Source organism: Brassica napus, chromosome C3 (assembly GCF_020379485.1).
Source record: "Brassica napus cultivar Da-Ae chromosome C3, Da-Ae, whole genome shotgun sequence".
Classification (NCBI taxonomy): domain Eukaryota; kingdom Viridiplantae; phylum Streptophyta; class Magnoliopsida; order Brassicales; family Brassicaceae; genus Brassica; species Brassica napus.
The window spans coordinates 12407153-12431179 of NC_063446.1; the positions used below are offsets into that span (position 1 = coordinate 12407153).

A 24027-nucleotide genomic window follows, 5' to 3' on the forward strand; every position below is an offset into this window, starting at 1 on the left:
AAATCCTTTATAGATTTCAAAGAAAAAGAGTTTTATGTGTAAAGTATTCTTGGGATCTTTTGGTGAGAGATGGGAATTGGGTTTGACATTGGGAAGTGATTGTGTAACTTGTATGTTTGGGAAAATGGTAGAACAATGGAGATTGAGCATTGTATGCATGAGTTGGTCCCTTTCTTAGATATATTATGTGCAATGTCAAGACTACTTGTTTTGAGAGTAAACCACTTTAAAATATCATGGATTTTGAACCTCTTGACCCACTTGAATAAAGTCTTCCCTTACTCAATCAAATGATTTGGACCAATTGACCATTTGCAAGAATTCACTTGATGCTATGCTTAATGAACTTGAGAGTTGGCTGATTTGCATGTGTGAATGCATGATGATGAGTGTAGGGATGAAAAGAGTTGAATAGGCCTAGAGAAGCTAGAGTATAATAAGAGAGGGTGTACTAATGCTGAATTTAGATGTTGATTTGAGTGCTTTGTGTGTTTTCTTTTGGCTATGAGTTCCCACATTCAAACCTCTCTCCCTATGAGTTCTAGAAAGTTCACTTGAGGACAAGTAAAATAATAAGTTTGGGGGAGTTGATATCTTGCATATTTACATTGTTTTATCCATTCACCCATGTGCATTTTGATCATATAGACTAGGATTTAGTCATGTTTAGGTTGCATTTTGTATACATGAGTCTTTATCAGGTATTGGAGTACCACATGGAGTTCTTGGAGGCATTTGGGTGCATTTGGAGCTCAAAAGAAGTGTTTAAAGCGATCAACGGACGAGCAGCGCACCAGAGTGACCTCATAGGAGCGACGCCGTGAAGTCGCTGTGACACACATCCCAGAGCGATCCAGCCAGAGCGACATGGAGAGGTCGCTTGCGTTTCTATCGTGAGACACCCCTCTCAAAGCGACTTGCCAGAGCGACGCTCCGAGGTCGCTCGCGTTTCCATGGCGCGACGACACAAAACAAAGCCCGGAGCGACCTCTCAGAGCGACCCACTGAGGTCGCTCCCGAAGTCCGGAGCGACTTGTTGGAGCGACACACCAAGGTCGCTCGCGTCCTCTCGTCCGGAGACACCAAAATCGAGCATCCTGGAGCGACCCCTCAGAGCGACCTACCAAGGTCGCTCCCAGCCAGAGCGACCAGCTCAAGTCGTTCGCGTTTTGATGGGGCGAGACACGAAGAAACGCGTCGGGAGCGACCTCCTGGGAGCGACTATGCTAGGTCGCTCCGCGTGTTTTATTGGACGATTTTTATGTTATTTCAGGGGCCTTTTGGTCATTCGTTTTATTGTTTTTAGATTGCCTAAACCTAAGTTAAGTACTTGGAGAGCCACCAGAGAAAAACAATCTTTTTTTCTGAAGAACAATTAGTAAAACTTCTTTTGATTCAGATTTGATTGTTTTCATCTTGTGTTCTTGTTGATTTCTTATCTATTTCTCGACATGATTAATCTGAAATCCAATATGGGTTTAAAAGGAATCATGGAGATTAGTGAGTAATCACCTTTTGAATTCATGGTTTAGGGAGATCAAGGGTGATTAGGTTAGTTCTAGAATGTTTTAGTGTAGATCATTCTTGTTTCTTGCTAGTAGAGTATTTATAATGCATCTTATGAGTTGGCCACTCAAAAGTTGATCTTTAGACATTTCCCACCCACAAGGTGTTTGATGAAATGTCTGAAACAACTCTCCTAAGCTTTTAATATACTTTACCAAAGACATTTGTTGTAAAAGGTGTTAAGATAGCCAATAGACCTGTTAGTAATGATTGATTTCATATTATTCAACCAAAGACATTTGATGTTTGAGATATGTTAGTAAATGAACATTCATCTAGACATAGCGTTTGTTTAGGATTGTGTCTAAGCTTAAGGTTGATAGTTTGATTGATCGTTTGTCATCCTTAGTTCGAAACTTGATCACCCAAGGTCTAATCTCTATGCCCATGAGTTCTCTTTTCCCTTAGTAAAGAAAGTCACTTCATTTATCATTAATCATTAGTTTAGAAACCTCTTAAATTATCGGTTGCACTTAGATTAAGTGAGTACTTGCATTCTCATTGCTTTGATATCACTCAGAACTGGTTCGACAATCACTATACTACAATATTTGTCTTAAGAGCTTTGAAAACTCCTAACATCGATAATATATATTAGATAATGATTTTTACTGATTAATCTTTGACAAAGAGATCAATGCATGTGAGACTCGGTTCATTCGTTATTTAACTTGTTAGATACCTTAAACTCGTGATCAAGAGATTCTCTCTTCACTTGGATAAATTAAGAATAGTTTCAACTTTCAAGTGTTTCACCATTCTGACATGTGGATTCATCCTCTATATAGCGTAACGATAATTAAATAACCAAGAACCTCAAGTTAAGCCATATACCTTTATACTCCAGAGATTGATGAAGTCTCATTCCACATTTAATTTTTTGATTTCAAACAGAACATGTATGTTGGTTCATGTTCAAACACCTTCACATTATTTTTAAGGTTTAGGTCATTTTGTCGATCTTTGTCTCTCATTTTTTCAACCGATTCCAAGACTTATAGAAAGAAGCTGCGCTTTGATATAGTCGTCGACTCGCAAACCAAACCAAACTTTCCAATGGTGCCCATATGCTATTTCTAAACTTTGGGAAGTTGGGTGCATTAAGTATAAACCACTCACTTAGAAACATTAATATAGGGGGTGTGAAAAAACCGTTCCCGAAAAAAAAAACCAAAACTAATTTCTAAGCCTAATGCGGGGATGATTGGTTGCGGCAGTAGATAATCTAGACAGGCAAAATTTAGTTTACAGATATATATGTCAATCAATCAAGTTTTTCTTTCTTTAAAATACTCACATCAAAAATATCTCTACAAAATCAAAATATGTGTCGTAGAGAGCTTTATTTCCAAAACAAAAAAAATAGTGCTTTACAAAATTACAGAAAAATAATCTACAACAAAAAAATCTACAGATTAAATTATACAGCCAAAACGAGACCTCTCTCTCTTCTCTAGAGATAGAAAAATTCTCTCAAAACCCTTGTTCACCGATTCATATCTTTCACAAGGGTTAGAGATCAAGGTTCTTCTTCTTTTTGTTCGATCTTCGGATCGATTCTTTTGTTTCGCTATGGCGATTTTCCTTTTCGCATAGACGACTTTTCTTTTCGCATATGTTGAACAAATAAATGTACCGGCTTCACCGGAGTTGTTTGCTTGTAACTTATGCCCCTTTCACAAATCATCGAGATCCCATGTCGTTTGATTTGGTTCTTCTTCTTTACCGATTACAGACATATTCCTTTTATAAAGGAGTCAATCTTCATTCATCCTATTGGATCCGAGATCAGTGTTAGAGTGAAGTATCCTCGAAGGAAAGGGAGACTGTGATGGTGATTTTACCTTGGTTGATGTAAGGAGGGTCCAGCAGAGTCGGCATCGTTGTATGGTCTGACAAAGAATCCTCACTAAATCAATTGAGTTTCTTCTTTGTTGTTATTAATTGGTATGGATAGGACCTCTGGATTCAAACAACGGCTATGGTGAAAGAATAGAGGTTAAGGAGTACCCGTAGAAGGCTTTGTGGCGAAGAAGATGATATACAGACGGTGGTTTGACGTTGAGAACTGCCGGCGATGGAAAGCTATGTTTTGCATGCTTCATTTAGCCACGTTGCTTGTTCTTTTGTTTAGTGCTTACACGTGTAAAATATTTTGATTATGTGTTGTACTCCTATGCTTTTGGGCTTATGAAATGCAAAGACGACAAAAAAAAATTATACAGCCAAAAACATAAATCTACAGTTCATTCCAATCATCCCTAATCCCTAAGAAGAAAAAATAAGTCCAAAACCTTACTGATTCCCATTATATTGTATCTGACAAACAAAATCAAATGAACTCCAATAATTTTTTAGCTTTTATATGTCAAATTACATATACACAACTATTGATACACATGCAATCAAAAGTTAGAGAGTTGAGGTTTTTTCTTTCAAACTATTTATTTGTTTGATAAATCAGCCAATTTTCTTTTTCAACACAAAACAGTAATTAATTAAACGCTGATAATTACACTTTCATTTTACAATTAAGTTAATGTAACCTTGTGCTAGTATATACTATGTGTTTAAAATTCGAAAACTGAACATTTTCTTATACCTATTTGGTTAAAGATGGTGGAATGGTTAAAGGGTATTTAATCCAAATTTTGGTTAGATTTCAGATTGTATTTTTCTTTTCAAATTTTTTTAATTTTAATTTAAAAGATGTACATGGTAAAAAAATATTATGGTTGGAATCAATTTAATTTAATTTAATCCAAAATTTATTTTTAATTAGTATTAGTTTTTTTTTTTTTTTTTGATTTGGTTGAGTTCTGTATGCAATATGAATCTATATTTAAATAGTATTAAAAATAATTTGGTAGTCAGATTTGTTTGATACATAACCCTTCGGTTAATTTCTCGTTATTTAAATTGGTAGAGAGGAAGGTTTAACTCAAAAAAACATCGCAAAACCCTAACAAAAACAAAAGTCCTTTCTTTCCTCCAAACACTGCGCGACGTTGGGAAGACATGGACACGGAGATGGACCAAATCTACCAGATCGATGTCGGAAATCTTCTCGCTTTCAATCCAAACCACCGCTTCTCTTCTGCTCCTTCTTCAAGGTTCGTCTTTTCTCTCTCTCTCTCTCTCCTTTCTCGTCTTTATCTTCATTGTAGCTCTTTGGCGACGGCGGCTCCTTATGTGATTGTCTAGTTTCTTGACTTTTAATTGGATTCATATGCTTACTTGTTGTAATGTTATCTATTGCTGAACAAAGACAAGTAAAGTTCGCATTTTTCTTTGTAAAGTTTGTTTCTTTTCTGCTGGTCTCCTACAGAAACTTAAACACTGTTTTATGTTTCTCTCTGTATATCTGTTTTGTCTTTATATCAATCCCTGAAGTCTTATTAATCATCCCAAATCATAGGGCTGTGTTCAGCTACTTGTTTTGGCCATCTTTCTCAGTGTTTTGTTAAGAGTTTGCGACTTGCTGTAATTAGGGACCAATGCTGAGTGTCTCTGTTGAGTGCGTTGATTCTGTTTGCTTTCTTTGATTTGTTTGTTTGCTTTCTTTGATTTGTTTTAGAGAGGAGCTTGTGAAGGAATGCGTTACGGAGGGAACAAAACTGGTTCAGGCGATAGCTGATACTCTTTTCAACTTTCCTTCTACTGAGAGTGTTGATGGTCCCCTTGTCCAGTTGCCTCCTCCTACCACCAAACTCCCTAGAGAGAAACATGTAAGATCCTCTTCTTAGTATTGGTTTTTTAAGTTGGCAAAATGAATCACACATGTATATTGTGAGAAGACAACCTGTTTGCATTTTGCTCGTCACTTCATTTTTTGATTGTACTATGAGCATGCTAACCTTCTCCTTTCTCTCTCCCAGCTTCCTAGGCCCAAGCCTCCTACAAAGTGGGAAGAGTTTGCTCTTAAGAAAGGTAAATAAAGCTGATAGAGAATTGGTTTTGAGGATTTCAAGCTTGGTTTTGTTCAGTCTTGATGGGTTGATTGTTTTATAGTTTCATGATAATAATGTGTTTGTTCCTAATTGTTTTTTTTGGTTCTGTTTCTTAGGTATACAGAAGCGCAAGAAGGACAAGATTGTATACGACGAGACCACTGATAAGTTTAAGCGTCGTCATGGTTACGACCGTGTTAAAGACGATAACGATATTCCCATTATTGAGGCAAAGGCATCAGATGGTAAGTCCTTTCTTATGTTTTGTTTCTCCAGGACCTTTCTTAATGAAGCATTTATGCAACTATTGTGATTAAATCTCTTTTGAGTGTGACGAGAAAGATACAGAATTCCATTACAATCTCTTTTGGCTAAGTGCAGAACCAGGAGAAGACCCTTTTGCCAAGAGACTGGATGACAAAAAGAAGAGAGTTGATAAGCAACAACAGAACCGTCTACAGAATTTGAAGTCAGCTGCAAAAGCTGGTGCTTTACCAAGGTATATGTAACAACTTGTTCGCTTGGTATTGCAAATGTTTTTATAACTGATAATCCAAATGGTTTATTTGCAGCCATGTCCAACTTGCTGCAAGTGCATTGCCTATAACAGGCACCAAAGCTCAGCCAAAGAAACTTGGAAAAGAGGAGCTTGGAGATGTGGCGGGTTTAGCCGCTACTTCAACAGCTAGTGGTGGAAAATTCGATAAAAAGTTGCCTGGAGAGAAACCTACTAAGAAGCAAGGCAAACACCACAGGGTACTTCTTCTTCTACCTTCTCTTTTTGTCAGTTTGTCTGATGATTTGTTCTAATTTTTGCAGTATTTACCGGTTGTACCGAGGTATGGGTGGGTTGACGAGGAAAAAGAACAGACTAATAAAGTACTTGGCAAGTTATTATCAAAGCACTCACATGAGATCCTCAATGTTGGAAAGGTAAAAACTGAAAAACCTGTCAGCTCTTTCCTTATGGTTTTGGTCTCTTTGTCTCTGATATGTTTTGTATGTGAAGTTTTTGTGTTAAAGCTGTTGATTTAAATGTCATATAGGCGATAAACATGTACAATGACAAGAAGGAGAAAAAGAAGTCGGGAAGATCAGACAAGTTGAAACCTAAGAAAGACATCACCAAGAAGAAGCCTTATGCCAACAAAGCTAACAAGTGAAGAGACTCTCCTCCACCTTGTTTTATTTACTTGCTTATCTCATAACAACAGATTTTGTGTTGCGTCATCTGTTAAGAGAATACTCTATCTATAATTCTGTTATATTTTAATGTTTTCTGAACACAAAGATTAAGAAAGCAATCTCTCAGTTTTTTTCTTACCTTCAAAGAAGGAAGATCTGATCAGCTAGCATAACCTATAATAACAAAGAGCAAGAGGAAGCCGAAAGAAGCAATCATTAGTAAATAATAGCCAAGGAGGATCATAGTTGTCTCCATCGACAAAGCATAGCTTGGAGTATAATCATAGCTACCAAAGTAGTCTCTGGCTTCCAAGAGTTCCACTCTTTCAAAGTGGCTCCTCGCTAGCAAACCTTTAATGCTCTTGAGGTATATTATATCTAAGAATAATAACAATTTTATTTGAATTTTATTAAGCCCTTCATTAAATAATAGTATAGATCTAAGATAGTCAGTCCATTAATTATAGGTAATTTTAGACCATTTTCAAGTTTTGATCACAAAAATAGATCACAAAGAGGAAAATAACCAAAATGTTTCATTTAATAGTTAAAAAGACCCTAATACCCTATATATATAAAACAATAAAAAAATAAAAATAAAAAAATATTTTATAGTTTTAGATTATATGTTTTCAAATTCGAGCTTTTTATAATTTTTTTTTCGATTTTTTTTTATTTTTTTTTATTTTTTTTTATTTTTTTTATTTTTTTTTTATTTTCTTTTTGTAATTCGAAAATACTTTTTGAAACTATTTTTAAAAATTTTATTTTCAAATTTTTAATATTTATTTTTTATTTTATAAAATTTTAAATCTCAATCCCAAATTTCCACCCCTCAACTCTAAACCTTAAGGTTTGGATTAGTTAACCCTATGGGTATAAGTGTATATTTACCTTTTTAATAAAACATTTTAGTCATTTTGATCCTTAGGATCTATGTTTTGTGACAAAAACTTTTTTAATGCTATCATATAGTATTTTCGTTAGTTATACCCCACACTTGCATAATTGAACAGAATATTGCAAGCCATAATTTAATACTATAATTTCAACAGAATATTGCAAGCCATTACATTTAATGGAATATTGCAAACCAAATTTCAACTCTTTAATAAGCCATTTTAATAATTTAATATATTTCAAATACGTTTATGGATAAATCATCAAACTTTTAAAACTTTATGCAAAATATTATAATTTGTAAAAAGACCAAATTAGATGATAATATATAAATGGATAAACCACATATTTCAACTGCTATGTAAATTTTAAAATTAAAAAAAAAAATTAACTATCCCTCACACACACATAATTTTTTTTCTTTCTATTTTCTCCCATTTCAGAAAAACAAATCTGTTGAAAAGGAAACAATTTTTTTTTTAACGCTGAATAGTATTATTAAGTTTTCTAGGCAAATAGTTCCAAAAAATGAGAACTAACAAAACAAATATAGAAAAAGATACACCAAATTACGTAGACAATTAAGTAAATTCATTTAGAATTTTAAGTAAATCTGTAGTAAAAAGGAAACAAATAGGTGAAAGTTAGGAAAAAAAACTGAATCCTTTATATTATTTAAACATATTATATATATATATATTCATGGGATTATTTGCTGAGTAACCAAATTGACAATGGAAATTAAGAAAATGTCAGTGACTTTATATAAAGAAGAAACTAACATTTAGGACACAGTTGATCTGGTTATCTATTTCCTTTTTTTTTTTTTTTATCTATTTCCCATTTATTTACCCGATGAACGTGTGACATATTTGATGACATAGCCGATAAAAGATATGGACAAGAGTTACCGACCCCCAATGTCTTTAAAACCAGATAAGAAACTGAACCGCATGATTATTTAGGTCACAATTCAATATGGTTTAACAGGATAAAATTGGTTCAATAACATGGTTTAGTATATTTTTCATATATAAAATTAAAAGTACTGTTACCAAATATAATACATAACTAAAATAAAAAAAATATAAAACACAGTAAATAAAAATTAGGTTTTTGTTTATATAGTTGGTTTATGGATTTTTGATATTTTCTTGATTTTTTTTATCAAATTCAATAATTTTGAATTTGAATATAGCTACGTGAGTGGTTCATGGCATATCCAATTATTAGACCCAATCCGGCTATATGACCGGTTCATGGTCGAACATGATTCAACAATCGGGTCGTTCCTTTTAAAAACACTAGTATTTGCATATTTTGTTAGCTATACGGTGTGATTTTTCGTCGTGTTTGCCTCATTGTCTGAGTTTTTGTTGTTACCTCTTATTTACCATAATTGGTCGTTGTTTCCATACTCACCGTTGAGAGGCTTCCAAATATGAAGAAAATTGTGGCTTTAGATGATATATGTGCAGATGAATAAGCCACAAATTGGTAAGAAATCTCTATTATTAGGGTATTGAAATAGAAGTCCTGACCTTTCATCTGTGATTTTTTTATTTGGATTATCTTTAAAAAATTTATTAAATTTACTTAACTTAATTATAATATCTCTATTTTTATTTGAAATACTAATACATATCTTAAATAACTGTCTAAGAAAATCTTTCAAATATCTTTTATATATTTTTAAAATATAGTTTTTCGAAATTAGTTAATTGTAATTTTAATTATCACACAGTATAATTAGAAACTAAATTTTAGTTTAGTTTTGATTGTAAACAAAAATTAATAATCATATAAAATACTTTTAATATTATTGTAATAATAATAAAAAATTAAATTGATTTAACTTTAAAATTTAAAATTTTAAAATATTTTAAAAGGTGTTTTTAAAAAAGAAATATTCATTTTTGTTTCTAATTTTTTTAAAAAAAATTTATGGTATTTAGCATATAAATTATGACTTATTTAATATGTGATTTTTGAATTTAGACCACTTAGAATTCAAACCTTTAAATGGTTTTACCCGGTAAACAATTAATTTACTCATTTCTCCAAATATGAAACATTTTATCTTTATTCATATTGTATATATAAGACTTTAATCTACTGTTATTAATATCTGTGTATTCTCCTGAGTTAAAAACCAATACGGTTTATTTTTTAAACATCTATACTAAATTGATTTAATTAATCGCTAAATATCAAATTCTCTATTATGTAGTTTCAACTTAGTTTAATTTCCACATATATTTCAAATTTAGAAATTAAAAAAATTATGTAAATCAGTATTGTTGCATAATAATGTTTTCAAAATAAATTTTGTTACAAAAAAAATTATAAATTTTATAGAATAATATTTTAAGCCACACAAATAATATTATAAAATTAGATGATATATAACACCAAATTAAATAATTTATTGATATATTTTATTGCATAACCTAAAATATTTTAGTATTATAGAAAACCTGCAAAGTGGTGTGGGTCAAAATCTAGTTTTTTTTATTATATTTAGTAAATAATTATCAACAAGTTTCCACGGTTGCATTGAAAGGTAAAAAAAGCAATATTACATAATATGCATCTTGTACTTTAGTATATTAGATAAAATAGTTAGATGATGTATTCAATGGTGGACCTAGGACCTAATTTTAGGTGGGTCAAACCATGAAAAAAAAATATAGAAGTATAAAATTATTGTTAGGCTGTTAGGTATAAGGACTTCCATATACTCATTCTCGGCAGAAAGCACAGAGAAAAAAAAAAAAGTTCCTGAAGCCTTGTCCATCGTCGTTCTCCTTCTCTTTCTATTGAGGTTCTTCATATCTCTCTTTTTGGTTTAGCTTTTCCTAAAATTAGGTTTTCTATTTGGTGGGTTGGATTGGATGCATTGTTGATTTTGGCAGACGTATGATTTGAAATTTGGTTATCTTAATTACTTAGCAATTAGCATGTAAAATCTGTTCCGTTCCAGTCATCTGTTCTCTCTTTCTATTCTGTTACGTAGCATATGCAAACCCTAACAGCTTGTTTTAGAGAGATTTGTTGAGTATATAAGTTTTTAAAATTTAACGTGCAGCTTTATATTCTCCTAGAATTGTTACTAATATTTGCTGATTTTCTGAGTAATAATCGCACAATATCTCGTAATATATGATCAAGATTATAACTAGCTTCTTGGTTGTGGCAGGTTTCCTTTTTTTTTTTTTTTTTTTTTTGCTTAAAATGGGAGACATCGCGGATGGGGTGTTTGGCTTTATTGTAATTGACATGAACGGGGCTCTCTTTGGAACTCTGAGCGGCACCACCCGTGAGGTCCTTCAAAAGTTCTCTGTTAATCTTCCAAAGATACTGTAACACCCGCCACTTTCAAAATATAATAAATTGATAAAAGCGAAAATAAAATAATAATACAACTCAAATAATAATAATCTTCATATAATATAAAAGTCAATACGGTAACAAAAGGCCTAAAAGCCCAACATCGATAACATCCGAAATATAAAATACGATATAAACCAAAAGTCTGAAATAGGAATAACATAGACGATAAAAGTCCAAAGGCCTAAAGGCCCGATAAAGATAAAAGCGGTAAAAGCGATAGAAGCCCAAAAGCCCAATAGCACCGGTCCGATAATCACTCCTGCTCATTGGTCTCACCTAAAGGGGGAAAGAATGAGGGGTGAGCGACAGGGGAATCGCTCAGCGAGGTATGGGATGCTACCCCGAAGTCCATGGACCCGGACATAGCACTCCGAATAAATATAATTTAATTCTAATGCATGTCAAACACAGTACCTAAAGTACTCAAGCAACAAACAATGGTCCTAGCGAGGTGCGCACTCGCCGCCCACTAACAGGCCAAAACACTACCGAAAAGGTGCTCGGTTCATACACACACCGAAAAAGTGCTCGGTAACACACGCCCGTAGACGATTTATCGACACTTCCAGTCTACAGCTCAACCGGTCGACTAAAGTTGGCTGTGACCTCCATACAATCCGGCATACAGCAGTCCGACTCTGTATCCGTCTCCAAACAAAAACAATCCTAGCTAAGAATTTACATTAAGTGAAACAATCAATGTTGAATCCTCTAACCCCCTAGTTCCGGTTTATGCAAAGAACCTAAAACTAAACAAGCAATGATAGACTCGATTTCACACAGACGGAACACATTAGAAATAAATTATACTTATTCGAGGTCCTAAGCCGAATAAGAGGAGTTCGGGAATAGACCCTCACCTTAGCAACAATAAGAGGTGGTATCTATGAACTCCAGCTGCTCAAATGGACTCCAAATCTGAAATCAGATCGAAATTTCGAGTCAGAACGCCTTTCGAACGGTTTAAAACGGGTATTTACGGGAAAGTCAACTCGCTGGTCAAAGATTAATTATTTAATTAATTAATTAATTAATTAATTAATCCGGTTTTCCCTAACCGATTTCCAATTGATTTTAACCGACCGGTTTAACCTAACCGAATCGAAATCGATTTAAACCGGTCAAACCACCGGTTGACCGAGTCACCGAGTTGACTCACCGGGTCGACTCGGCCGAGTTGGCGAGTCGCCGGCGAGTCACCGGTGTCGGTCACCGGCGGCGTCGCGGCGGCTTACCGGAAAGTCAACGGCGGCGACGGCGGCGAGGCGGCGACGCGGCGGCAGCTTCCCGGCGGCGAACGGACGGTGGTCGGTCACGGCGGCTCCGGCGAACTTTGGTCGGAGACGGCGGCGCGTGGCCGGAACTCGCGGTGGCTCCGGCGGACGGCGGTGGCGCGTGTGGTTCACGCGTGCGCCGAGGCGAATCTTCGGGAGGCGCGTGCGGCTTCGTCCGGGCTCCGTTTGAGGCGTGGTTGGTGTCTACGGCTTCGTCTCGACGAGAGGAACACGATGATGGCCTTGGATGTACGAGATGATCAATGGTTAGGAAGTTATGGGTGATTTACTAAACGGAAACGAAAATGAGCTTAAGAAATGCGGTTTTCGGCGGTTACCTAGGGCGTTTATCGGTGGTGGCAGGCTGAACGTGATCACGGCACACGGTTGCTCCGGCGACGAGCTCAGGTGAGCTTTCTCTCTCTTTCTCTCTTTCTTTTCTCTCTCTCTCTCTCTCCCTCTCTCTCTCTTTCTCTTTAAAGAAGTTGGGGATGGTGGAGATGGTGGGTGTGGTGGGGATGGTGGAGATGGTGGGAGTGGTGGGGATGGTGGAGATGGTGGAGATAGTGGGGATAGTGGAGGTGGGTCATTACAATTCTCCCCCACTAACAAGGAATTCGACCCCGAATTCACATCACCAAACTCTCCAATGACATCCCGAAACAGCTCTGGATAATCAATCCTCATTTGGGGCTCAGACTCCCAGGTATCCTCCTGAATTCCGTCTCCCTCCCAACGAACCTTGATCAACATGGTCATCATTCCACGATCTGCTTTCACTTGGCGATCCAATATCTCTACTGGCTGGCACAACCCACGTAACCCTTTGCCAAGGTTTCTAGGTGGTTGCTGCAAAATGAGCTCTGGCTCTCTCACTACTTTCCTCAAAACGGAAACATGAAATACGTCATGGAAATCTGATAACTCTCCTGATAAATTTAGTCGGTAAGCAACTGCTCCAATCCGCTCCAAAATAGGATATGGTCCCATATATCTTGGTTTAAGCTTCTTTAGCTTCCGAGTCTTAGATCCTCCCTGAAATGTCCTCATTTTCAGGTATACTAGGTCGCCAACTTGAAACTCCAAATCTCTTCGCCGTTTATCTGCGTAACTCTTCTGACGGTCATGGGCTTCCTTAAGCCGCATCTTGAGCATCTCAACTTGTTTGACTGTCTCTTGAACCATGGCTGGTTCTATCTCACGTTGTTCTCCCACTTCCGTCCAACAAAGTGGTGTGCGACAAGGCCTACCATATAGAGCCTCATATGGTGCCATCCCAATACTCGAATGATAGCTGTTGTTGTAGGCAAACTCGGCTAGAGGTAGATACTTCACCCAACTACCTTCCCAATCTAAAACACAAGCTCTGAGCATATCCTCCAAAGTCTGAATAGTCCTCTCTGACTGACCATCTGTTTGCGGGTGATAAGCCGTACTCATATGAACTTTCGTCCCAAGCGCCTTCTGGAAGGCTCTCCAAAACTCAGACGTGAACTTTGTATCCCGATCCGATACAATGCTGACCGGAACTCCATGCAATCTTACAATCTCGCTGATGTAAGTCTGTGCTAGCTGATCAGCTCTGTCTGTCTTCTTAACTGCTAGAAAATGGGCTGACTTCGTAAGTCTATCCACAACTACCCATATGGCATTCTTCCCTCCTGATGTAGTCGGCAAACCCGTCACAAAATCCATAGTTACCATGTCCCATTTCCACTCCGGTAATGGCAGGTTTTGTAATAACCCGCTAGGAACCTGATGCTCGGCTTTAACCATCTGACACGTCTGACATTGCGATACAGTTGAAGCAACATCTCTCTTCATACCAGGCCAATGGTAATATCGCTTCAGGTCCCTATACATCTTGGTATTTCCTGGATGAATAGAGAAACTCGAGTGGTGTGCTTGCTGTAATATCTCCTTTCTTAACAACTCATCATTGGGCACACAAATCCTGTTTCGATACATGAACATCCCGTTGGTTGCTGTATGAAAACCAATACTCTCCATCTCGATCTGCTTACGCAAAGCTTCATCACTATCCTGAGCTTTGCGTATCCTCCATAGTAAGTCTGCCCGCTCTACAGCCTCAGCGCCAACTGACTCTCCCTCTACAGTAACTGCACATAATCTTAGACTAGCAAGTGTCCCAGTAAGCTCCTGGACCTCTTTAGTTCCCGATATATCGCTTCTGCGCCTACTCAAGGCATCCGCCACATGATTGGCTTTTCCCGGGTGATATGTGATCTCCAAATTGTAGTCTGCTAACAACTCCATCCATCTACGCTGCCTCAAATTCAAGTCCGTTTGCGTAAATATGTACTTCAGACTCTGGTGGTCCGTGAAAATCTTCACCTTCTCTCCATACAAGTATGACCTCCAGATCTTTAATGCAAATACAACTGCTGCCAACTCCAAATCATGAGTAGGATAATTGGTCTCGTGAGGACCTCAACTGTCGTGATGCATAGGCAATGACCTGACCTTCCTGCATCAGTACACATCCCAATCCGGTGCCTGACGCATCAGTGTAAACATCATATGGTATCCCTGGCCTCGGGAGTACCAAAACAGGCGCATGGGTCAGCTGTCTCTTCAACTCAATGAAACTCCTCGAGCAATCGTCTGTCCAATCAAACTCGGTGTCTTTTCCTGTTAGCCGTGTCATTGGCTTTGCAATGCTAGCAAAATTTTTGACATACTTTCTGTAGTATCCTGCCAAACCGAGAAAACTGCGGATCTCCGTCGCATTCTTAGGTGTCGGCCACTCTGAAATGGCGCTAATCTTCTCCTGATCTACGGCAACTCCTGCTTCTGAAACCACGTGACCCAAAAATCCAATCTTCTTCTGCCAAAAGCTACACTTACTCAGCTTGGCAAATAACTGATGCTCCCGAAGTTTACCCAACACAATCCGCAAATGTTCAGCATGCTCCTCTCTACTCCGAGAATAAACCAAGATGTCATCTATGAAAACGATCACACACTTATCCAAGTGCTCACGAAACACATCATTCATAAGCTTCATGAACGCTGCCGGTGCGTTCGTCAATCCAAATGGCATCACCACAAACTCATAGTGCCCATAGCGTGTACGGAAGGCCGTCTTCCGCACATCTCTATCAGCTATCGCAATCTGGTGGTATCCCGATGCCAAGTCAATCTTAGAGAACCATGAAGCTCCCTGCAACTGGTCCAACAACTCGTCGATACGCGGGAGCGGGTACTTATTCTTGATGGTCACTTTGTTCAAACCTCTGTAATCTATACAAAGTCTGAAACTCCCATCTTTCTTCTTCACAAACAACACTGGTGCTCCCCACGGTGACGTACTCGGCCTGATAAACCCCTTATCAGATAGCTCCTCCAATTGTTTCTTTAACTCTGCCATCTCAGTTGGTGCGAGACGGTATGGAGCTCGTGAAATTGGTGCTGCTCCTGGCTCTACTTCTATTGTAAGAACGTCCGCCCTAGCTGGTGGTGGCCCTTTTAAAGGCTCAAAGACATCCTCGTACTCGGCGACCACTGGTATATCATGCAGCTTCTGCTGACCGTCCTCCTTAACCATCGAAATGGTTGCCAAAAATCCCTCTGCTCCACTTTCCAATAATTCTTCTGCACGCAACATGGAGACGATAGGAATTTCCCGGTGTGTCTGAATTCCCTCGCAAATGATCTTTCCTCCTTCTCTAGGGATATTAACTCTTGCCTTCGGACAATCCAAGACTACTCGATGTCGCGACAGCCAATCCATCCCAAGTATGACATCGTAGGAGCTCATCTCCATCTCTGTCAAATCTCCGAGCAACTCGACTCCTCCAAGTAGAACTGGTACATCGTGATGAATGCCAACTGCACCCAACTTCTCCGTGCCGGCAGTCTGGATCTGCTTAGCCTTCGGTTCAAAGACTCCCCGAAAAGACCAAGACTGGACTAAGCGCGGACTCACAAAACTATGAGAGGCTCCAGTGTCGAATAAGGTATAAGCTGACTCTCCTCCAACTAAAACCGATCCTACACGAGATTTTTACTAACTACACATGACAACCACGAGCCAAAATACCCAAACACAAACAAGTATGAAAAAGTCACATACCGCTATCGGTTCAACTCCTTGGGAATCTCCAACCGTAAAACACCGTGGAGCGATGGCTAGACGCTTCGGTGGTGGTGGAAGTGCCGCATTGCCCTTCCTTGGGCAATCTCTGATGAAGTGACCTGGCTGACCACAGCCAAAGCAAACATGTGCCGCTGCTGGTGCTGCTGGTGCTGCAATCTGTCTGACTGGTGGCGTATCCAATGGCCTAGCTCGACAAAACTTCGCAATGTGTCCAATCCTACCGCAAGTAAGACACCTCATACACTGCCCACTGTGACTGCGATGGCAACGAGGACATATCGGTAATCCCGACGGGTCCCCTGCTCTCCTTTGAGACTCTGGAGCTTTTCCAGACTTAACATGAACTGCTTTGGCGAGTTCCTTCTCCTCCGCCAAGCCTGCCTCCTGCTCGGCAGCTTTCTCCACCAAATCTCCCAACCGGTGGTGAGTGACTACGCGACACCTGTTACGAATCTCCACTCGCATCCCACTCAAAAACTTTCTAATCAAGTCTTCTTCTGAAATGCCCACTCCTGCAAATCTGCGAAGTTGGTTGAACACAACCTCATACTCCCTGATAGACATCTCTCCCTGGCTTACATGCTCGAACTCGCACTTCTTCCTATCCATCGCTTCCTTCGGAAAGTATTTCCTATCGAACTCTCGAATGAAATCAGCGAAAGTAAGTCTCTCTGGCCCAAAATGGCTCAATCGTATTCCCTCCCACCATATAAGAGCATCTCCACGAAGGTACTGCATAGTCAATCGGAGCGACAACTCTGGTGGACACTCAATAATCTCCAGTTTCCGCTGCAAGGCTAACTTCCAATCGTGTGCAGCCACAGCATCCACTGTCCCGCTAAAATGCTCCATCTCCATGTTTCTCATCTGACATGTCAGCCTGTAGAACCTCTCATTATAAACCGGGTAAACATGAGGTCGCGGTGGTGGTGGCGGTAGATCCTGAACACCATGAGCAAACTGCTGAACTGGACCCTGCTGCAGAGGAACCTGTGGAAGGGGAACCTGCTGAACGGGATCCTGATGATCATGCTGAGCTGGAATCTGCTGATCTTGTTGGACATGAACCAGTGGAACTTGCTGAACCTGAATCTGCGGTCCCTGCTGAACGGCAGCCATCTGACGAGCAACCTCCTGAGCAGCTACTCGGGCGGCCTCCTGAGCGGCCTGCCTGGCTGCTTCCTGGGCAATCTGCTGAAGTGCCTCCTGAGCGGCCTGTCTAGCGGCATCCTGAACCATCTGTCTCAATGCATCCTGATCAACTGGTGGAGCCGCGGGTGGTGGAACTGCGGGCTGCTCATGCTCATCCACATTGTCTCTAACGGCTCTGGCGGTCTGGGCACGTGTGGTTCTTCTCCTTGGCGGCATCTAAAAGGAAAGCGAAAAGTTAACTTACGCTGAACTTTGGATACCAACATTTAAGGAGCAGTGATATCGAACGGAAAGGTGCTATTATTTTTTATTTTCAAAATTCCCAAATCCCCGAAAATATTTTGAAATCGTTTAAAACTGTCAAAACCGAATAAAACCAGGTCTCCAAAAATCGCCATCCCGGGTCGGAGCCGGGACGGAACCCGCTCTGATACCAAATTGTGACACCCGCCACTTTCAAAATATAATAAATTGATAAAAGCGGAAATAAAATAATAATACAACTCAAATAATAATAATCTTCATATAATATAAAAGTCAATACGGTAACAAAAGGCCTAAAAGCCCAACATCGATAACATCCGAAATATAAAATACGATATAAACCGAAAGTCTGAAATAGGAATAACATAGACGATAAAAGTCCAAAGGCCTAAAGGCCCGATAAAGATAAAAGCGGTAAAAGCGATAGAAGCCCAAAAGCCCAATAGCACCGGTCCGATAATCACTCCTGCTCATCGGTCTCACCTAAAAGGGGGAAAGAATGAGGGGTGAGCGACAGGGGAATCGCTCAGCGAGGTATGGGATGCTACCCCGAAGTCCATGGACCCGGACATAGCACTCCGAATAAATATAATTTAATTCTAATGCATGTCAAACACAGTACCTAAAGTACTCAAGCAACAAACAATGGTCCTAGCGAGGTGCGCACTCGCCGCCCACTAACAGGCCAAAACACTACCGAAAAGGTGCTCGGTTCATACACACACCGAAAAAGTGCTCGGTAACACACGCCCGTAGACGATTTATCGACACTTCCAGTCTACAGCTCAACCGGTCGACTAAAGTTGGCTGTGACCTCCATACAATCCGGCATACAGCAGTCCGACTCTGTATCCGTCTCCAAACAAAAACAATCCTAGCTAAGAATTTACATTAAGTGAAACAATCAATGTTGAATCCTCTAACCCCCTAGTTCCGGTTTATGCAAAGAACCTAAAACTAAACAAGCAATGATAGACTCGATTTCACACAGACGGAACACATTAGAAATAAATTATACTTATTCGAGGTCCTAAGCCGAATAAGAGGAGTTCGGGAATAGACCCTCACCTTAGCAACAATAAGAGGTGGTATCTATGAACTCCAGCTGCTCAAATGGACTCCAAATCTGAAATCAGATCGAAATTTCGAGTCAGAACGCCTTTCGAACGGTTTAAAACGGGTATTTACGGGAAAGTCAACTCGCTGGTCAAAGATTAATTATTTAATTAATTAATTAATTAATTAATTAATTAATTAATTAATTAATCCGGTTTTCCCTAACCGATTTCCAATTGATTTTAACCGACCGGTTTAACCTAACCGAATCGAAATCGATTTAAACCGGTCAAACCACCGGTTGACCGAGTCACCGAGTTGACTCACCGGGTCGACTCGGCCGAGTTGGCGAGTCGCCGGCGAGTCACCGGTGTCGGTCACCGGCGGCGTCGCGGCGGCTTACCGGAAAGTCAACGGCGGCGACGGCGGCGAGGCGGCGACGCGGCGGCAGCTTCCCGGCGGCGAACGGACGGTGGTCGGTCACGGCGGCTCCGGCGAACTTTGGTCGGAGACGGCGGCGCGTGGCCGGAACTCGCGGTGGCTCCGGCGGACGGCGGTGGCGCGTGTGGTTCACGCGTGCGCCGAGGCGAATCTTCGGGAGGCGCGTGCGGCTTCGTCCGGGCTCCGTTTGAGACGTGGTTGGTGTCTACGGCTTCGTCTCGACGAGAGGAACACGATGATGGCCTTGGATGTACGAGATGATCAATGGTTAGGAAGTTATGGGTGATTTACTAAACGGAAACGAAAATGAGCTTAAGAAATGCGGTTTTCGGCGGTTACCTAGGGCGTTTATCGGTGGTGGCAGGCTGAACGTGATCACGGCACACGGTTGCTCCGGCGACGAGCTCAGGTGAGCTTTCTCTCTCTTTCTCTCTTTCTTTCTCTCTCTCTCTCTCTCTCCCTCTCTCTCTCTTTCTCTTTAAAGAAGTTGGGGATGGTGGAGATGGTGGGTGTGGTGGGGATGGTGGAGATGGTGGGAGTGGTGGGGATGGTGGAGATGGTGGAGATAGTGGGGATAGTGGAGGTGGGTCATTACAGATACACGGTAGAGGAGGAAAGGCAGCTCTTCAGTTTGCCCAGTTCCATAAGGAGTGTCAGCTTTACATTGAAAATATTGCTGAGCTCGCAACACAATACTACATCAATCCTTTAACAGGTCAGCCTAATGTGACTGGGCTGATACTTGCCGGTTTAGGAGATCTGAAGACTGAGTTGAGGCAGTCGCATATGTTTGATCCAAGGCTTGAGACGAAGATCCTGAAAGTGGTGCATGTATCACTTGGAGGAGACTACGGTTTCAGCCGAGCTATAGAGATGTCATCTGAACTACTAGGAGGTGTACGCTACATTCAAGAGAAGCGTTTGATAAGGAGGTTATTTCAGGAGTTAAGGCTGGAGAACGGGAAGTACGTCATTGGTGTGGATGATACGTTGAACACTCTGGGTGCTATTGAGACGCTGATTGTGTGGCAAGATCTTGCTATCAACAGATATGTGTTGAATAATAATGCAACAGGCGAAACCGTGATAAGATACATGGACAGTGAACAAGAAGGCAACGAAGAGAACTTCAGAGATGGTAACATTGAATTGGTTGTGATGGAGAATACTCCGTTAGTGGAGTGGCTGGCAAATGAACACAAACGTTTTGGTTGTGTCCTAGAGTTTGTTACGGACAATTCAAATGAAGGTTCTCAGTTTCGCAAAGGTTTTGGAGGGATCGGAGGGATCCTTCGTCACAATATTAACTGATGAAACCTCACTTTTTCCAAAAAAATGTACGGGATCTCTTAAATCTTGTGTTCTTTTTCTTTTCTTTTTAGCTTACTTTCCAAAAGGTGTTAACTTTATGAAATAATTCGTTTATTTAAGCATGATGTACTATAGCATAAATTTCGCATAGATATTTCAGCTTGTGGATTTAATTTCAGTCAAACACCGAATGGACTTGATTGCCTCTGGCCCAAATACGTCTTCCCATGTCGGCTCATGTACCTGAAGGAAGAAGGAAGCCGAAGTCTCAGCCCAAGCTATCTCATGGGCAATATATTTTACCAAAGGCAATGTATGTAATTGGCATTTAAACAATGGGCAATACGACGCGACATTATGTACACTTAGATTTTTTCTCCGCGCGATTATGCCTTTTGAATTTATGTCTTGAGTAAATTTTATACATTTTAGAATATTTGTTTTTGTAAACTTATAAAAATATTTTTCTTAATTATGTGCGACTAAAAAGAGTTGAAATATTAAAATATGCATTGTGTCTTTCAAGCAACTTTAAATTTTGGAAAATAGTATTCTACAAATTTGATATAAACAAAACAAATTTTCTAAAATAACTTTCAAAAGATCTATTTAGGCATTCAGAAATATAGTTTCTTAAAAAGTGTCTAACTATATCGCATACATATTTTTTGAATATTAAAATATGTTTATTAAAGTTGTTGTACCTGATATTCGAAACTTTATGACATTCTCTTAGACCAAAATATGTGTTCTAAGTACTTTCCACACTTCACTATCACCAACTCAATGTTTAAAACTAATATGTAACCAGAGACATATGCACTTAAGGATTAATGAATTCATATACCCAGCTGACTTTTAATTTTGTATAGATTTTTTTTTTTTGAACAACAATTTTGTATAGATAATTAACTAAAATCTTGGTTGTTTTTAAGAAATGTGCTTATAATTCAATTTTTGGCACATTGCTTTCTTATTTGATCTAATAGAAAGGATAACAACCTACTTTAAATATTTATATATATATATATATACACAGTAAAAATTCTTTAAATTAATAATATTGGTATTTTATTAATTTATAGAGTTATTAATTTACAAAAAGTTTCCTTTTTAGATTTTTCTATTTTAAGATATATTTTCTATAAAATAAAAAATATTTGATTTTAGTGTATATACATTAATATATTGGTGTATATAAAATATGTCTTATAGAATGCAGTTTTAGATATAATTTTACTAAACCTCGTCTAAATATATTAAGCGTTAAGAAATATAAAGATAATTCAATTATGAATGTTCCGAAACATTTTTACTCAAGTCATCATGAGTACCGTGAAAGAAATGATTGTAATAATCTGTAGTAGTTCTTTACTTCCCAAATGTTGCAATGAATCTACAAATCTGATCAAAACCCGCTGTGAGGACGTGAGGACAGATTTTTTACATGTAGAATTTACTACCTTCTCACAATAAACACCACACAGCCCCCAAACTACAATGAAAGAAGACGTAAAACACTTTCAAAACTTTAAAGTTTCTATCTTCATATATAGAAGATATGTTATATCCCAAGATTTGCACTCAGATGCCTCGGGCTTGGGAAAATCAGAGAAGTGGTTGGGGTAAAAGAGTCTCAGTGAGGCATTTCCGTACTGGTTTTGTCGACCATTCGTATATTGTATTGTTCGTAGACTCTTCCTCTGTTATCTGGCCACCACTATTACGTTTGTTTCTCACTTTTCGGCTGACATAAAATAGAACAGTCAGCAAAACTACAACTAATGTTTTTCTAAGGGAAATATAATATGATTGTACCTGAAACGGACACGTTTGAGGTCGGTAACACCACTGGCTAAGGCTGTAAGAATGATGTAGACGTCAGGCGCATCTTTCTCAACCCATTCATTCTCGTTATGTGCTTCAGTCGATGCTTCTCCATTTCCAAGTACAGGTGTAATGGTCCAATTAGAAAACATTGTGGCATTTACACCATTTTGCTCGCGTTCCCATTTGGTTGGTTTAAGATATTATAAGGGTCAACGCGGCCTGGACTGGAACCAAATGAATCAAGGGACCGAGGAGGCTTCACAGTTTGAGCTGATCGAACAGGTAATATTTCAGCCATGTCTTTCACCTGCATAATTTCAGTGATGCTGATAACGGAGACATAAGAGATCACTCGTACTCGCATAAAGAATATTACTATTTTTGAGCTTTGAAATTACTTATGCGGTAAGAGATATGATAACCCTTCTTTTTTGTTGCCGCACATCTTGTCGTTTCTTCGCTAGAGATTGTAAACGCCTCTTTGAGCTACTTGGCTGTTTTTCCAGCTCAACTTCTTGGAACTGGGCCTTTCTTGTAAGACTGGTAAGAAAAAGCCAGCACCTGCAATAAGATTTTAGTGAAATACATAATCAAACTTATTCATCTGCATGATCTCTGTAGTGGATGATTTTTTTTTAGGATGGGATTTCAAAAGAGACAGAATCAGAATCCTTTGCTCTGTAGTTCAAGTTGATCAAAGCAGACACTGATCTTAACAGCGATTAATATAAGCCGGCTGGTCCATTCTTCTCATGGCTTCAAAGTAATAACCATCCACACAAAGTATGTTTGTGTACTCATCGTCCCCTAAATTCACCATGGTTTTCGAATTTTCCCATGGTTTACATACAACTGCATCATCACTATCATAATTAATGAAAACCATATCGTGTGAAGTGCTAGTAATGAAAAAAAAACGTTATATGATTCTTTACCGTGTTTAGAAGTCATTCTTTTCCAATAACATGTGTTCTTTTCCGTTCATGATCAAGAACTGCTACCATTTTGGGCTATCCAAGGTAAGTCCGGCCCATCTGAAATAAAAATAACATTCTGATATGCGTTAACCAACGATACTTAGTTCTTCACTATCAATGATTACATCCTTACCTCAGATTTAAGGATGTAATCTTGTTCTGTTAAAAGCTCCTTTTTGCTGAGGTTCTCGAAGTGCTCTTTTTTCTAACCCTTCAATCGTTGAATGATTCATTAAACACAGAATATTTTGCTTATGATATATATTTTATAAAGAGTACAATTAAAATAAACATGTACAATGACAAGAAGGAGAAAAAGAAGTCAGGAAGATCAGACAAGTTGAAACCTAAGAAAGACATCACTAAGAAGAAGCCTTATGCCAACAAAGCCAAGTGAAGAAGAGACTCTCCACCTTGTTTTATTTTACTTGCTTATCTCGTAAAACCAAAAAAAAAGAAGATAATTACAAATTTTGTGTTTCGCATCTGTTACTCTATACTTCTGTTATATTTTAGTCTTTCTGAACACAAAGATCAAGAAGAGCAATCTCTCTCAGTTTTTATTTCTTACCTTCAAAGAAGGAAGATCTGATCAGTAATAAGCATAA

General features: G+C 38.8%; 2 protein-coding genes across 3 annotated transcripts; one reads left to right on the forward strand and one right to left on the reverse strand.

Moving 5' to 3' along the window:
- Positions 1–4476: 4476 nt before the first annotated feature.
- On the forward strand, positions 4477–23951 carry LOC106427710 (ribosome biogenesis regulatory protein homolog). Of its 2 annotated transcripts, XM_022699071.2 has the most exons (9): positions 4477–4679; positions 5144–5294; positions 5445–5496; positions 5633–5761; positions 5898–6015; positions 6089–6272; positions 6336–6449; positions 6563–6571; positions 23712–23951. In XM_022699071.2, the coding sequence occupies exons 1-9, from the start codon at positions 4585–4587 to the stop codon at positions 23814–23816; spliced, it is 957 nt and encodes a 318-aa protein (XP_022554792.1). In that variant the 5' UTR covers positions 4477–4584; the 3' UTR covers positions 23817–23951. The 2 variants fall into 2 exon arrangements, with proteins under 2 accessions (XP_022554792.1, XP_013723881.1); XM_013868427.3 differs by lacking the exon at positions 23712–23951 and having other exon boundaries at positions 6563–6839.
- On the reverse strand, positions 16299–19882 carry LOC125584282. Its single transcript, XM_048752554.1, has 4 exons — positions 19641–19882; positions 19264–19544; positions 18873–18930; positions 16299–17756 (listed from the first exon to the last, which is right to left on the reverse strand). Exon 4 carries the CDS (start codon positions 17754–17756, stop codon positions 16299–16301), a length of 1458 nt encoding a protein of 485 aa, XP_048608511.1. The 5' UTR covers positions 18873–18930; positions 19264–19544; positions 19641–19882.
- Positions 23952–24027: the final 76 nt, after the last annotated feature.